This window comes from Barbus barbus (assembly GCF_936440315.1).
Source record: "Barbus barbus genome assembly, chromosome: 49".
Classification (NCBI taxonomy): Eukaryota; Metazoa; Chordata; class Actinopteri; order Cypriniformes; family Cyprinidae; genus Barbus; species Barbus barbus.
Genome location: NC_136727.1, coordinates 5,412,772 through 5,427,705, shown reverse-complemented (window position 1 = coordinate 5,427,705; position 14,934 = coordinate 5,412,772). Strand labels below are relative to the sequence as shown.

The 14,934-nt window shown below is 38.7% G+C and overlaps 2 protein-coding genes across 3 annotated transcripts in view; both read left to right on the top strand.

Moving 5' to 3' along the window:
• The window catches only part of LOC306867555 (tetraspanin-7-like), a 34,820-nt gene extending 27,550 nt beyond the window's left edge, over positions 1–7,270 (top strand). For both annotated transcript variants that reach the window (XM_079413286.1, XM_079413287.1), the window contains exons 2-8: positions 1,889–2,077; positions 2,167–2,241; positions 2,376–2,471; positions 3,179–3,334; positions 3,402–3,485; positions 4,887–4,969; positions 5,245–7,270. In XM_079413286.1, the coding sequence (XP_079269412.1) occupies positions 1,889–2,077; positions 2,167–2,241; positions 2,376–2,471; positions 3,179–3,334; positions 3,402–3,485; positions 4,887–4,955 (669 nt within the window). In that variant the 3' untranslated portion in view covers positions 4,956–4,969; positions 5,245–7,270. The remainder of the gene's footprint in view (positions 1–1,888; positions 2,078–2,166; positions 2,242–2,375; positions 2,472–3,178; positions 3,335–3,401; positions 3,486–4,886; positions 4,970–5,244) is intronic.
• A 1,943-nt stretch (positions 7,271–9,213) lies between these two features.
• LOC306867560 (mid1-interacting protein 1-B) lies at positions 9,214–10,972 on the top strand. Its single transcript, XM_079413291.1, has one exon. It carries the CDS (start codon positions 9,357–9,359, stop codon positions 9,795–9,797), a length of 441 nt encoding a protein of 146 aa, XP_079269417.1. The 5' UTR covers positions 9,214–9,356; the 3' UTR covers positions 9,798–10,972.
• The last annotated feature ends 3,962 nt before the right edge of the window (positions 10,973–14,934 follow it).

Here is a 14,934-nt window from a genome sequence, read left to right as displayed (position 1 = left end):
ATCAAGGCACCTCAGTGGGAAGTCTGTGGGAAGGAAAAAGTGTGGCAGAAAACACAGCACAACGAGAAGAGGTGACCGGACCCTGAGGAAGATTGTGGAGAAGGACCGATTCCAGACCTTGGGGGACCTGCGGAAGCAGTGGACTGAGTCTGGAGTAGAAACATCCAGAGCCACCGTGTACAGGCGTGTGCAGGAAATGGGCTACAGGTGCCGCATTCCCCAGGTCAAGCCTACAGAGAAGCAGCACTGGACTGTTGCTCAGTGGTCCAAAGTACTTTTTTCGGATGAAAGCAAATTTTGCATGTCATTCGGAAATCAAGGTGCCAGAGTCTGGAGGAAGACTGGGGAGAGGGAAATGCCAAAATGCCTGAAGTCCAGTGTCAAGTACCCACAGTCAGTGATGGTCTGGGGTGCCATGTCAGCTGCTGGTGTTGGTCCACTGTGTTTTATCAAGGGCAGGGTCAATGCAGCTAGCTATCAGGAGATTTTGGAGCACTTCATGCTTCCATCTGCTGAAAAGCTTTATGGAGATGATTTCATTTTTCAGCACGACCTGGCACCTGCTCACAGTGCCAAAACCACTGGTAAATGGTTTACTGACCATGGTATTACTGTGCTCAATTGGCCTGCCAACTCTCCTGACCTGAACCCCATAGAGAATCTGTGGGATATTGTGAAGAGAAAGTTGAGAGACGCAAGACCCAACACTCTGGATGAGCTTAAGGCCGCTATCGAAGCATCCTGGGCCTCCATAACACCTCAGCAGTGCCACAGGCTGATTGCCTCCATGCCACGCCGCATTGAAGCAGTCATTTCTGCAAAAGGATTCCCGACCAAGTATTGAGTGCATAACTGAACATAATTATTTGAAGGTTGACTTTTTTTTGTATTAAAAACACTTTTCTTTTATTGGTCGGATGAAATATGCTAATTTTTTGAGATAGTAATTTTGGGTTTTCATGAGCTATATGCCAAAATCATCAATATTAAAACAATAAAAGGCTTGAACTACTTCAGTTGTGTTGTAATGAATCTAAAATATATGAAAGTCTAATGTTTATCAGTACATTACAGAAAATAATGAACTTTATCACAATATGCTAATTTTTTGAGAAGGACCTGTATATAAAACTTTCATTTTACTAATTGGTACATACTAAAGCAAATCAGAATAGTTTTGACAAAATATGTAAACGTAATATCTAAACAACATATAAAATACTAAAAATAATCTAAAAATAAAATTGAACATATTATAGCTTTTAGGACATAGCAATTTTACTATCAAATTTTGGTTTGAATTTAAATTATTTCATTATTTGACAAGAAACAACACGAGGCATGAAATTAGAACATTATCAGAAATTAGTGTTATTTTAGTATAGTTTATATACTATTACAGTATTTATTAAAGTTCTGAATTAGCTATTTTTTATATTATATTATACTTTTTATACATTCATTTACGTTTTAGTGATTTTGTGCTTTTGTCATTTCTATTATTTAAAAAAACTATTTTTATATTTTTTATAAATTTATTTATTTTTAATTGTAGTAATTTTAGTACTTCATCTTGTTTGTTAATACGTGTTTTTGTCTAATATTTATACTTTATTTCATCTTATTTCAATTACAGAACTATTTTTAATATTTTTAGTTTTAGTTAATAGCAACACTGATAATAAGTAATTAGTAAATGATTCAAATTGGGGGTCATTATTATAAAATATTTGACCACAGAACCTCATTACTGGCTGATCAGAATCATTTCCATGTTGTGGAATGATAACTGTCTTCATGTATTGTCCACTAGATGGTAGCAAAGGAGTAAAAGTACTTACTAGATGGGTTTAACGTTAAAAGTTCTAATGTTCATCTTTCTCTGTAGATCACGGGGACGATCCTGCTGGCAGTGGGATTATGGGGGAAATTCATTCTGGGTCCGTACATCTCTATGATCGCTGAGAACTCCACCAATGCTCCCTACGTGCTCATCGGGACCGGGACCACCATCATCGTGTTTGGACTGTTCGGATGCTTCGCCACGTGCCGGGGGAGTCCATGGATGCTCAAACTGGTGAGTTTAGCCTCAGGGAGCACATTTTACATCAAATGACGCCCCAAAACAAACAGATAACGTGTCTTTCTCGCTCTCTCCATCTCTAGTACGCCATGTTCCTGTCTCTGGTGTTCTTGGCCGAGCTGGTTGCTGGAATCTCGGGCTTTGTTTTCCGTCATGAGGTGAGACGTGCATAGGCATATTCTTCGGCAGTGACCCTTAATGCGTCTCAGAGATCTCCATCTGTCTCGCATTAGGAGGGCTTGTTCTGGTGACATCTGACAGAGTGTGTGTGTGTGTGTGTGTGTTCACTCAGATCAAGGGCACCTTTATGAGGACGTACAACGAGGCCATTCAGAACTACAATGCCCAGGACGAGAGGAGCATCGCGGTGGACAACGTCCAGAGGAGTGTACGTTCAAACACTGGTTAACATCAGTTCATCTGTTTAATGCTTTTTATCTAGTGTAAGGAAAAATGTATCATAATCTGCATTAAAAATGAGAAAATCTAGTCAAAGACAAAGTTACCTGCCTTGACTGGAAGTTTAAAGTAGTTCTGAAAGCTTTAAGTTTATAGTTTGCATGTCAGTTAGATTGATTTCTAGTCCTTGCTAAGGTGTTACAAGTAATCACTATTTTCTGGTTGTTTTACGTAGTTGCAAGGGCATTCTGTGTGGTTGCTAGGGGGTTGCTAAGGTATTCCTGGTGGTTAGGGTGTTGCTAAGATATTTTCTGATTGTTAGGCAGTTGCAAGGGTATTCTGTGTGGTTGCTAGGGGGTTGCTAAGGTATTCCTGGTGGTTAGGGTGTTGCTAAGATATTTTCTGATTGTTAGGCAGTTGCAAGGGTATTCTGTGTGGTTGCAATGGGGGTTACTAAGGTATTCTGGGTGGTTGGGGGTTGCTAAGAAATTTCCTGGTTGTTAGGTAGTTGCAAGGGCATTCTGTGTGGTTGCTATGGGGGTTGCTAAGATATTTTGGGTGCTTGGGCTTTCTAGGGTGTTGATTAATGTGTTCCAGGTAGTGTTTAGGGGGTTGTTAAGCAGATAGATAGATAGAGATTTAGTATTACCTGTCATGAGCTCTGATCTGTATGATATTCTCTCTCACTGTGTTCAGTTGCGTTGTTGTGGAGTTCTGAACTACACCAGCTGGTTCTCTAGCATTTATTTCCCTGTGAATGGAATTCCTCCGAGCTGCTGCGCTAACATCTCCGACTGCAACGCCTCAGACCTGCAAAACGTCACCATAGTGGCCACCAAAGTCCATCAGCAGGTAACACACACACACACACACACTGATTGTGTTTTTCATGTATTTATAATGCTTCTGTTGTGTTCAGGGCTGCTATGAGCTGGTGACGACTTTCATTGAGACTAACATGGGCATTATTGCTGGAGTAACGTTTGGAATTGCATTCTCGCAGGTAAGATGGAGACTTATTATTTTTCTCTTTTTTTCTCTTTTACTCTTTTTTTTTTTTTTTTTTTTTTCCTGTGGTTACAGGAAATCAGATTTTTTTTTTAAAGTCAGTTTAAAAAAAATATATATACATATTTATTTTTTTTTAAATAAGAATTTTTTCACTTTTTGTTTTTATTTTAAACATTTTAAAGATATCCCATAAAATTAAAGTATATTGTTTTTACTTTTTAAAATATTTAAAACAAAATACATTTTTATTTTAAATATTGAATATATATATATATATATATATATATATATATATATATATATATATATATATATATAGAATAAATTTAAATTCTTATTTTTTTAAAACACTGTGCACTTTAAACATTTTATAAGATGTTAGGGTTAGGGACCCTTTGTTTTTAAATTGTGTTTTATATTCTACACTTATTAAACAGTTTATTATTTTTATCTCTTTTAATATTCTGTACTACTTTAATTATACTATACTTACTTTTACTTAGATAGTCCCGGCCCAAACTCAAGCAACTGGATATTATCTGAAAAACTCGCACGCCGTTAATTTCATCTAATCATAAGAAGGAACGTTTTTTCCTCTCCCTGAGACGTCATAATCGTGTCTGAGGCGATCGTTTGCGAGCTAATATTTACTCCAATCTGTTTTCCGTTTACCGCTGAAGCGAGCTGAACAGCTGGCTGCTGTCGTCTTGCACAGGTGGAGCGGTTCGCGCTGTCAAAATGAGTCACTGGGTAACGGCGCGTCTAAAAGCTTGAGCGAGAGCCGCGCTGCCATGACAACCCCTCCGTGAACGCCGACCCCAGGCTGTATGTGTTTTACCAGCCCTCATTTAGTAAACACACATAGACACAGGCGCAGGAGCTGAGCGTGTGGCGCAGCTGGGGTTTGCTAGCGAACGTGCCGCTTCACACGCAATCAGGCGCTCTGTCACTCACGCTTCCGCCTCGGGACCATTATGCAGATATCACTCCATCCGTACTAATGGGTCCAAAGGGCCGCGCAGGAACACCTCGACCCCTCCGCCGCGCACACGTGATGCTAATTGAACTGTAAACGTTATCTGTGAGCACACAGGCGGCCCGAATCAATGACATCTCTTAGAGAGGGGCCCCGCAAATACATCTAATCTTCCGCCGCGCACGTGGAATTCTTTTGGCTCGGTTAAACGGGAATCAGTAAACATTCATTATGATTATAACTAGAATTTGGTGAGCGCGGAGAGAGCGAACCGTAAACCCGGGAGAGCAGCCGGCGGTAACGACTATCGCAATTTAATTTAATTAGCTATTACGTTGGGAGAGGGAGCAAAAAAAAAGAAAAGCCCTGGAAAACAGCTTTACCATGGTAACGGCCACGTGCGTGTGTGTTTTTCAGCTGATTGGGATGCTGTTGGCCTGCTGTCTGTCACGATTCATCACTGCCAATCAGTACGAGATGGTGTAGCGGCGTGTGCACAGGTGAGACACACACACACACACACACAAAGTCCGTTAAAAACGTGAGCTACTGACTAGCTTTAGCCTTACATGCAAGGTTGCCTTAGAATTTCATCAAATTCCCTTAGATAAACAAACTTGATCTTGCCTCTTTGAATATGCAGAAATTTTCAAACTGTAGTGGAGTGGAGGAATTTTCAGTGAATAGTGACTTAAATTTCAATCTCCTCACCAAAGCTGTGCTAAGAAAACTTTGTGTGGCAGAATGTATTTAAACCTCTTTCCCATTTTTACAGGCACAGAAGACGTACGACACCTTGGAAAGAGAAAGCAACCCAAAAATGCTACCACACTCCATTCTTTCTCATGTCTTTTTTTATTCTCTTTCCTTTTATCTTTCATTCTGTCTTTCCTGTCTTCTTTTTTCTCCTTTCCATCATTCCTTAATCATGCAGTTGTGCCATGACCAAAGCCTCTCCTTTCGAAACGTCAGCGTTAGCGAGGAAAAGGAAATGGTTTTAAGACGCACTCCTGCGCACGCGTACTTTACTCTGTACAGAAACCTTGCATGCGGAAACCATCTCACACACACTAGAACGAAAGTCAACAGCGTTTCTGTAACACCGCGTCCTAACCGGTCACATACAAGCCAATCGATGTCGCAATCTCTTTCTAGCTGCATATCAAATATGTTCAGGTTAGCTGTGGTTTTTGCTGCTTTTTCTGTTTTTAGACAGAGAAGTTACTTAATATTTGAAACATAAACGCAACTTAAGTGTGGTTTGTTAGAGATATACTTTTTTTGAGAAGAAAAACTATTTAAAAGCTGTGTTTTTTCTTATCTATCCGTCATTTTGTCAGCTTGGTTTCTATTTGTCACATTGCAGTTGGTATCTTCGCCCACAGTGAATTCTCATTGGTCCAGATAGCTGTATATTACACATCAAAAGTTCTGATTGGCTATTGTGGCTTTGTGCAGTATTTTCACAAATCTGGTTTGGACACATTGTTACTTAACCCCTAAAAAATTACTTCAATGCAAATTTGTTAGTTAATTGCTTTTTCAAGAGGAAAACTATTAAAAACGCAAAAAAATACAGATGTTTTTGTTGTTGTTGTTGCTGTTGTAAAATCTTTGGCAAAGGGGTTTATTTCAGAAATGGCTTTTTTTGTCTTCATTTTTTGCTCCACATCTCAGTGCTGGGTTGAAAGTGACTCGACAAAATCACGTACAGAGTCAAAAACATCAATTTTGTCTTGTCGTGGAAGCCAAAAACAAGCAATTTTCTGCCACATATAGCTGCGTACAGAACTCAAATACATTTAGACTGAAGTCTTAACATGTGCCCTTAAAACTAGTGGCTTTTATGTCATTGGAAGACAAGCAGATATTTCAGAGTATCTCTAAACACTGTTCAATGAGCGATTTAATGGGTAATTTTGCAGTTTATGGGTTGTAATTACAGTTTTACACCATATCTACTTTGCGAGACACTGTATTTTCTATTATTTTGTGGCTTTTTACTGTAAGAATGTAGTCAGCTCTGGGAATTTTCAATCTGCATGTGATGTATGAAGGATAACAAGAATGATATTTCTAAGAATGCTTAGAAAAATATATTAAAAAATATTGCACCTTAAAAAAAAAGGCTTGTCAGAACGCTTTGTGAAACTTATATATACACTGTTATATTACTTTTTACTCAAAGTAAAAATGATGATAATCAGCATCATGTTATGCTAGCTAAAGTGATTATGTTGGCAGGAGAACAGCTCTTAAAAACAGATTTGATTTACAACTTTATGGAATAATTGCAGGTTTTCTGCATAATAAAGTGCTTTGTTGGTTCATTTGTGCAAGAATGAGCTTTAAGACACCTCTGCTGTTTATTTATTGTTTATTTATTTGCATGTGTGGTAGAAATCGCTGCAGTCTTTGGCTTTCTTTACTTTTTATTTTGAATCGTGAAGTACTGTCAACCGAATTCCGCATTTACGTGTCTTTTTCATTTAATTTTGTGTTATTGTTTTGTATGGTTTTCTCATTGATCATTAATTCTCATTTAGGACATGTAGCTGTTATATTAATATATCAAACCATCCATTTCTGCAGCTGCCCCTTGTGTTGATGGGTCATTAAGTATTAGAGTCCAGAATTCATAGTCTGAACACACATGAACTAGATAGACGAGCGGAGTAATAATATACTTTGTATAATATAAGACAACTTTTTAAAATGCATCACCAGCTAGCATGCCAACAAAATGTACGTTGATATTGTAAACAACCGTGATCTCTGAATAAAATGGTTCTTCGTCGTTATCAGCTTCTGGTTTGTCTTCATTTGAAGTTTGTGATGGATGGATGGGGATCATGTGTAGGTCCACATACGTCGTCTTTTTCCCCAGACACGTTCTGGTTGTGATTTCTAAATTGCCTAAAAGGTCCGGCCTATATGGGTTTGCTACTGACATGCTATCTACGTACATTAATTATAAACGCATTGCTTTTGACCATTTTCTAGAGATCCCACCTTCTCGAATGCCACAATAGGAAAACAAACCCAAAACCCAGACTTTTTAGGCAATTTAGGAAAACCCGGCCAGGACATGTCCGGGAAAAAGAGGACGTATGGTCACCTTAATGGTGTGAAAATTGCCATCGCCGTTCCCTTCCTGACCGCTAGATGGCACCACGATGTTGTTGAAAAACGAAACGGGGCCGCAGCCACTACGAAAGAGATCTCCGTTTATGGGGAAAGCCCATGCAAATAACCACGCAGACATGGATTTTAATGCAGATATTGTGTCTTATGAGAATGAGAAGATCATATATAAAAACAGATCTATTGCCCCCCAAAATGCATGTCCTATCTGTCTGACACTTATCTGAAACATCAAAACAAGTGATCATGTTCCACTAACTTTGTCCAATACATTCTGTCCTCATTTTGAACAGTTTATCTACTGTTTCATCGTTTACAACCCAAACAAACTGTTTTGCATAGTGTTCTAGTGCTATATCTTTCTTCACAATAAAATTAACTTTCCTTGACATTATTCAAAGCAACGACTGAAAAAGGGACTTGATCTCTATTTGATTTTTTCCCCTAGTGTCATTATATATCTTGCATAATATTTGCAAGTTAGTATTTGCATAATTCCACTGATCGGTGAAGGCTTGGCATAACTACAGTCTCTTTAGGAATAACATTTGAATTATTATTATTTTTTTTATAAAGTGTATAGACTGTGTTATATATTTTGGTCTCTTTGTGAAAAATTAGTATGTTTCAGCTAACATAAAATATCGTTCTGATGATGTGAAGTGCATTTTGGGTAGCCTACTTATTCCGGTACTTTATTTTTTACTTTTGTTGGCATATAAAGCCCTTGAAAAGTGGTGAGATCAGAAAGCTCCATTTATAGACAAAGAAATAGTTTTTTTTTGTTGTTTTAATATTAAGTTGGTATTCGACATTTAAGAATGGGAAGTAAAAGTAAAGCGAATGAGGTAGTTCCCTCATACACTATTCTTCTCGTCCACTCCACTGTAATATCTGTGAGCTGCAGCTTTGGCACTTTCTGCCCTCTGATTGGCTGTCGAGAGGCGCCGTCCTCCTGGAGACTGGCTTCTGATTGGACTAGAGCTGCTGAGCGGTGGTGGGCTGATGTCTCGTCTCATGAATATTCATAAGCTGCATAGAGCTACATGCGGCCTCGCCCTCGGTCGGTTACTAGAGGAGTCTGTTATCTTTCAGCGACTTTATCATCGGTTTCTTTGGACTTTGCCGGACCTTTTCGGATTTAAGGGAAGTCAAATATCAGTAAAGGTGGGTGTTTAGAAGCTTGTGTTATTTGTTGACTCGATAGATTGACGCTTAGTTTGCCGGCCGGCCGGCTTTCCCTTCAGCAAATCAAGGAGTGGTAGGAAGTATATAATGCGCGTTCACAATACAGTTTTTAATACATATTTAAATTCAATTCGAATTTAGTTTGACTAAATACCTGTTAATCTGTATATTTAATTCCAAAACATGTTTGTACATATTCTGAAAAATATTATTAATCTTATCGTTATATTTCTTGGCCTCATATTCTACATTTCACACTTTTGATTATATAATATTGTGTGCATTCCTACTAATCTTTCACTCATCTGTGTTATTTCAGGTCACATTATCTGGTTACACGTTTGATTGATGTGTGTAAGCCACGCCCTTGCTTTAAATCCACCTGTGCTTTCAGAAACTCACTTTAGTGAATCTGAGCACTCTCTGGACACGAGTACTAGCGGATAAACCCTCCGTTAGATCTATCTGGACCGTCCAGCACAAGAATAACTACATCTACGGCTGCTCTTTGTCCTGCTTCTTCTCAAAACCCTCCAGGTCAATAGGACAGCAAAGATGATGCAAATCTGCGATTCCTACAACCAAAAAAACTCCCTCTTCAATTCCATGAACCGGTTTATTGGTGCCGTGAGCAACATGGACCAGACGATTATGGTGCCAAGTTTGCTGAGGGACGTCCCATTGGACCAGGAAGGGGAAAAAGAGGTGAACTCCTTCCAGGATAGAGACATGTACGGCTCTTATGTGCTCCTCAAATCAATTAGGAACGATATCGAATGGGGTGTACTTCAAGCCGAGGAGAGGCGCAAGGAAAAGCATGGCGTGACAACGGCCCTGGAGGTGTCTCGCATTGAACCGAACGATGAGGACTTGGAGAAGCTGTTTCGTTTTCATCTAAATGGACTGCACACGATTCTGGCGACGCTCACCCGAAAAGCAAACACTTTAACAAATAGGTACAAGCAAGAAATTGGTATCGGTGGCTGCGGGAATTGAAATGAACTAGAGTTTACTCCATCCATCGCCAGTGGACCGCAAAAAAAAGTTAACGAGGGTGCAGCAGGGGTTGAAGCCGAAAGGGCCCCTGGTGGCTTCCATGCATCTTTAATTCCCCGGATCGGAAAAAAAGACTTGTACTCGATGCCGGTTTACAAGCACCCTTAATTCCCCTGCTAATATCCCTTGATATTGTTTGCACAACCTGGATACTGGCTTGGAAATTAAATACAATTTATTTAAGCAAACAAGCCAACATTTAAAATAAAAAAGATATGCAAAAGACATTTCATTGGCTTGCATGGTAGTTTTGGCGGTGTATTAATGCAGATTATAACAGGCTGGGCTGGGAATTAATATCACTGATTATGTATAAAACGCACATTTCTACACTGAAAAGCCGCTGGTACCTTTATGACGTCAATCGTTGATGGACTCGTATGATGGTTCTTATGGATGTTGACAGATTCCTGGAGATTACGTCACAGTTACTGCTAGAAATTGTCTAGAAGGAAAGTTGTCATGTATTTTTTTTCTATCACAAAGATGGTGTGGAAAATAAACATTTTGTAAATGCAACCCCACTGATTTGACTCTTTACTCGCTGCAAGTGTTTAACTCGTGATTAACAATGAATCATTTCCTTCTGGGATGTCCTTGCAAAATTTCACTTTACGGTACGCCTAGTGTACTTGCCTTATCGTGCTCGGCAAACATTGGGCAGTGTTGGCGCGCACAGCTGCTGCTGAGGTCCGCAAAGGGAACAAGCACGTTATATTAAGACCTGGCAACATCTGAAAGAGCCGAGCACCTGCAGTGCATTTTTCCGATTCGTACTGCTGAGTCACTGCTTGAGCTGCACTTAATGACGGACGTCTCTAATCTAAGCTGCCCACACTAGTTTAATAGCCCTGAATGCATTAGAAAAAGCCTTATAAACTAAAGGAATGGTTTGCTGATGCCTGTGTGGCCGGCTGACAGTTTTCTGAGGCATCCTGTCAAATTGAATTATTAATATGGAATTGTACTGCTCTTTGGAGACAGTAAAGATAAGCATTAACCCTTACTTTTGGAATTTTATACGCGTTTTAAAAGAATCTAGCTTGATTTTGAGTCATTCAAACTGAATGCATAGTATTTCATGCTAAAATCTGGTATTTTAATAAAATCTATAGTTTGACTAAAGTCTTTGTCTGGTGTTATCATCAAATGGTAAGCGAACTTTGGTAAACTGTTAGTGCAAAATGACATGAGCAGTTGCAGACAAAACAAATTTGCATTTAATATTTGGTCTGGTTTTGAAGTCAAAAACATTGATTTTGCTTAAATTGTAAATCTTTATGCACAGAAGGCAAATTTACATTCTTACATTAAACCTTAAAAGGTTTAACTTTGATAATCTCTTTAAAGTATAAAGTTAAAAAATTTTAAACATATGCACACAAGAAGAATTTACATTTTGTCTAGTTTTGACATCAAAATCATCAGATTTTGCTTTAATGAACTTTACACTGATAAAATGTCAAATGTAAAGTGTAAATAAAATGTAAAACATATGCACACAAGACTAAATTGCATCAAACTTTTTGTCTGTATTCTTTTCTGAATGTCACAACATATATGGACTGTAATCAGGTTTTGCTTAAACTGTTAAAGATTTTTACACTGATAAATTGTAGAGTGTAAAGTGAAGTGTAAGACGTAAAATGCAAACAAAGTAAACAGACATGCACACAAGTCGATTTTACTTTTATATTTTGGACTGTAATCAGGTTTTGATTGAAAATTTTCAATCTAACTAATAAAATGTAAAACACGAAGTGTAAACAAAGCACATGACGAAATTACATTTACATTTTTGTCTAGTATTGACACCAAAACATAAATATTCTGTTATGAGGCTTAAACTGTTAAAAATATGAAGTGTAAACAAAATGCAAACAAATTTTTTCATTTTACATACGTTTTTGTCTGGTTTTGACATACTGTAAATGGACTGTAATCTCGTTTCTATGATCTTTTCCTGATAAAAAAACATGTTACATGTTTACATGTTATCCGGTTATGAAGTATCATGGAAGTAAGACTGTCCATGTAAACACACTCTTTTCAGCAGGTGTCACCACTAAGAAAGGTCACTTGCCTAGTTGGTATGTCCTTAATAAATCAATGCATAAATATTTCTGACATACTGTCTCAAGTGGTTCTAAATATAGTTATTATTGGGTCCAAAACTAATTTATTGTTGACCCATTTGGCTGAAGTATTACAGAGGTATATTGACTTTGCATTACACAATTCATTATAGACCCAAAGTTCTGCAAAGTTATTGACAAGCTGCACACCATGGTAAAAAAAATATATATTAAAAAAAAGCTTTGTTATCTACGAGCCAAGCAATCTACAATAATTTGCTCTTTGAACACCATGTGTCTTGGAGCTGGTCAGACTATTAGACAAACTGACCTTTAGTACTGATGGATCCATAATAGTTCCAAAACATGACACAGTAGATAAAGCTGATTTGAGGTGGGTATCACATGTTTGTCAACTTTACATTGTATTTCCTGCAACATTCCTAGTCTAAACCCTCCTGGTTGACATTTTTCTCTCGTCTTCCTTTTCGCACCCTAATTAGGGATGCTGGGAGAACTATACAGGAAAGAAGGCTATCAGTTGGATTTGCTGATCTAGCGTTTCTCCAACTCTGACTGTTTGTCTGCCATCTAGCTGATGTAAGACCAGCCCGTGGCGTGACATACTGAAACTTCCAGGCAGTACGATGTAGTTTTGGAGGATTGTAAGACCACCGGTGTAGGATATGAAGTGTGATGCAACGTGTCCTCTGGGTGCACAAAGGGATTCTAGGTTCAGGTACAACTCAAAAGCGCTATTGTTTTTCTTTGCAGAGAATCAAGGCCAAAATGCTTGTGGTGCAAAAACTCCAAGGACGGAAAATGAGGCGAAATTAGGAGAGTTGATATTCTTCAGAATTCGTCAAACTATTGATTTTAAGTTATTTTAAAACATGACTCGCTAGGTGTAGACGGGTAAAAGTGAGTTACAAACTAGCAGGACAGGCTAATGGAGAGGACGGATGCTGCCATCTTGTTAAGGGGATTGTGTCTTGTCTCTGAGCGAAAGAAAATAGCTGTCTTATTACAATCTCTCACTCTTCAGAGTATTTGACGTCTCTCTCTGAGCTATTTCAGTGGCAGCTTGTCAGGTTCCTCAGCGGCCTCGCTTTTGGTCATCTGTTACAGTCTAGGACTTCCCAGAATGCAACCCTTTAGAAACGTCGGGAAGGACATCCTATTCCTCTGGTGACAATAACAAGACAAACAGTGTACAAGTGCTGCCACCATTGTGGCCGAAACAAACCACATGGCAGTGGTCAAAAATCATTGTCACGAAGTTGTTACTATGGAGACGAGACGACAAGATTCCTCTGTAACGAAATAAGATGGTGTGTAATTCAGTTAGGGAATTGATTTACAGGAAGCTGAATTTAATAACATGGACTTAAACAACGTTTAAACACCCTCAAGAGGCTTTCGTTGAAAAGTTTGAAAACTCTCTAGTACGTTTAAATGATTTTTCTGTGCTGAAAAATCGTTTTAAAATATCTGAGCTATTGATTTACACCACCACCTGTATGTTGAAGTATTTAGGTTACAGTAGATTACCGTAAATTAGGCGTGACAAACGGTATGGCAATTCAACCGCAATTAAAACATATAAATGGCTCAGTTATACTGTAAATCTTGCCACGGTAATTATTTTTACAACCACAGATTTAAGGCTATCAGAAAGCTACATTCACTTATGTAAGCCTTAATTCACACAAGGGATTGTATAATATGTTAGGAGGAGTAAATTTATGTCATAAACAGTCCGTTTACGTTTGTGCGTTTTATTGGTACCAGATTCAGTTCACAAACTTTAGTTAAGCTAACTATTGCAATCCCGAAATGCACCACTATCAAGTCTGTCAGGTTGTAAAAACAAACAGACTTTCACAGTGTATTACTTTAAAAGATTTTTGCTTGCTTTTATGAACTGAGGGACATGTCACAGATACTGCTGACAGTGCTTAACTTGTACTGAAACCAGAGCATTCATTTCAAAATTAAGATTTCAAGAAGATTCAAAATGATTTTGATGTTTCATTGGTGGCTTTCTAGTTATTTTTCTATAACAATGATGCAGGATCAGAGTTGCTACAAAAACTGTTCCTCAAAACATTAAAGAGGAACTATGGTTTCGAATATGTGAAAACTGAGATGTTAGAATTTCTTCTGAATGGTTTGTTTCTGGACTCTTCAAAGCACCAGTACATAGGTTGTTTTCTAAAGATCTAGAAAGTTCTTTGTGCCTGTAAAATCCATTTTGCTTCTAAATGAAACCTTTATTTTTAAAACCTCGCCTCAGATAGCATCTCGCATCTCCAGGGAAAAGCAGAATATGATCTGGTCAGGCCTGCGCACTGCGAGAGATCAGGTTTCCCATCATTGCGGATTTGGTTATTGAAATAAGCGGCTGCCAGGTGCCCTCTGGAGCTGATCTGAGATCGGGTTTAGCTAGATCTGCACGCAACAGTTAAATACAGAAAAGCCGACCTTGGATCGGCGCCCCAGGTGCAGCACGTCGTCATTTAGTCGTCAAAGGATTCTGTTGCATTTCATCTTGAATGGCGCACTATGATTACTTCCTTTCCATTAAAATGGCCCCTCTCTGCTTTCCTGCCATTTTTTCCCAAGCATCCTCTCCACCTTTTTGAAATTTGCCCTAAAATTATTAATGATTCCGATATATTTTCCATGCGAGCGTTGATGATTTGCATGACTCACAGTGGGGAGAGAGAGAGAGAGAGAGAGAGAGAGAGAGAGAAAAACCCAAGAGTGGGAAAATGGGTAATGAGGGAAGGAAAGAGGAAAAAAAGAGGAATGCAAAGACGAGACGGCAGGGAGGTGGGCGGCCGCGGAGACCAGGGACTCGTAATTGCCTTCTGCAGCGAGACTGCAAGATGAGGAGAGAGAGCGCGAGAGAGACAACGCTTTGAAATTTCATCTCAGGGCTCAGGGCCATCAAAGTCTGTAGGGTGTTGAGGCCGCCTCGTTCGACAATTCCCTCTTCT

What these genes read in the sequence shown, in the direction of transcription:
- LOC306867560 (XM_079413291.1), top strand. Translation starts at nt 9,357, where the DNA reads ATGATGCAAATCTGCGATTCCTACAACCAAAAAAACTCCCTCTTCAAT.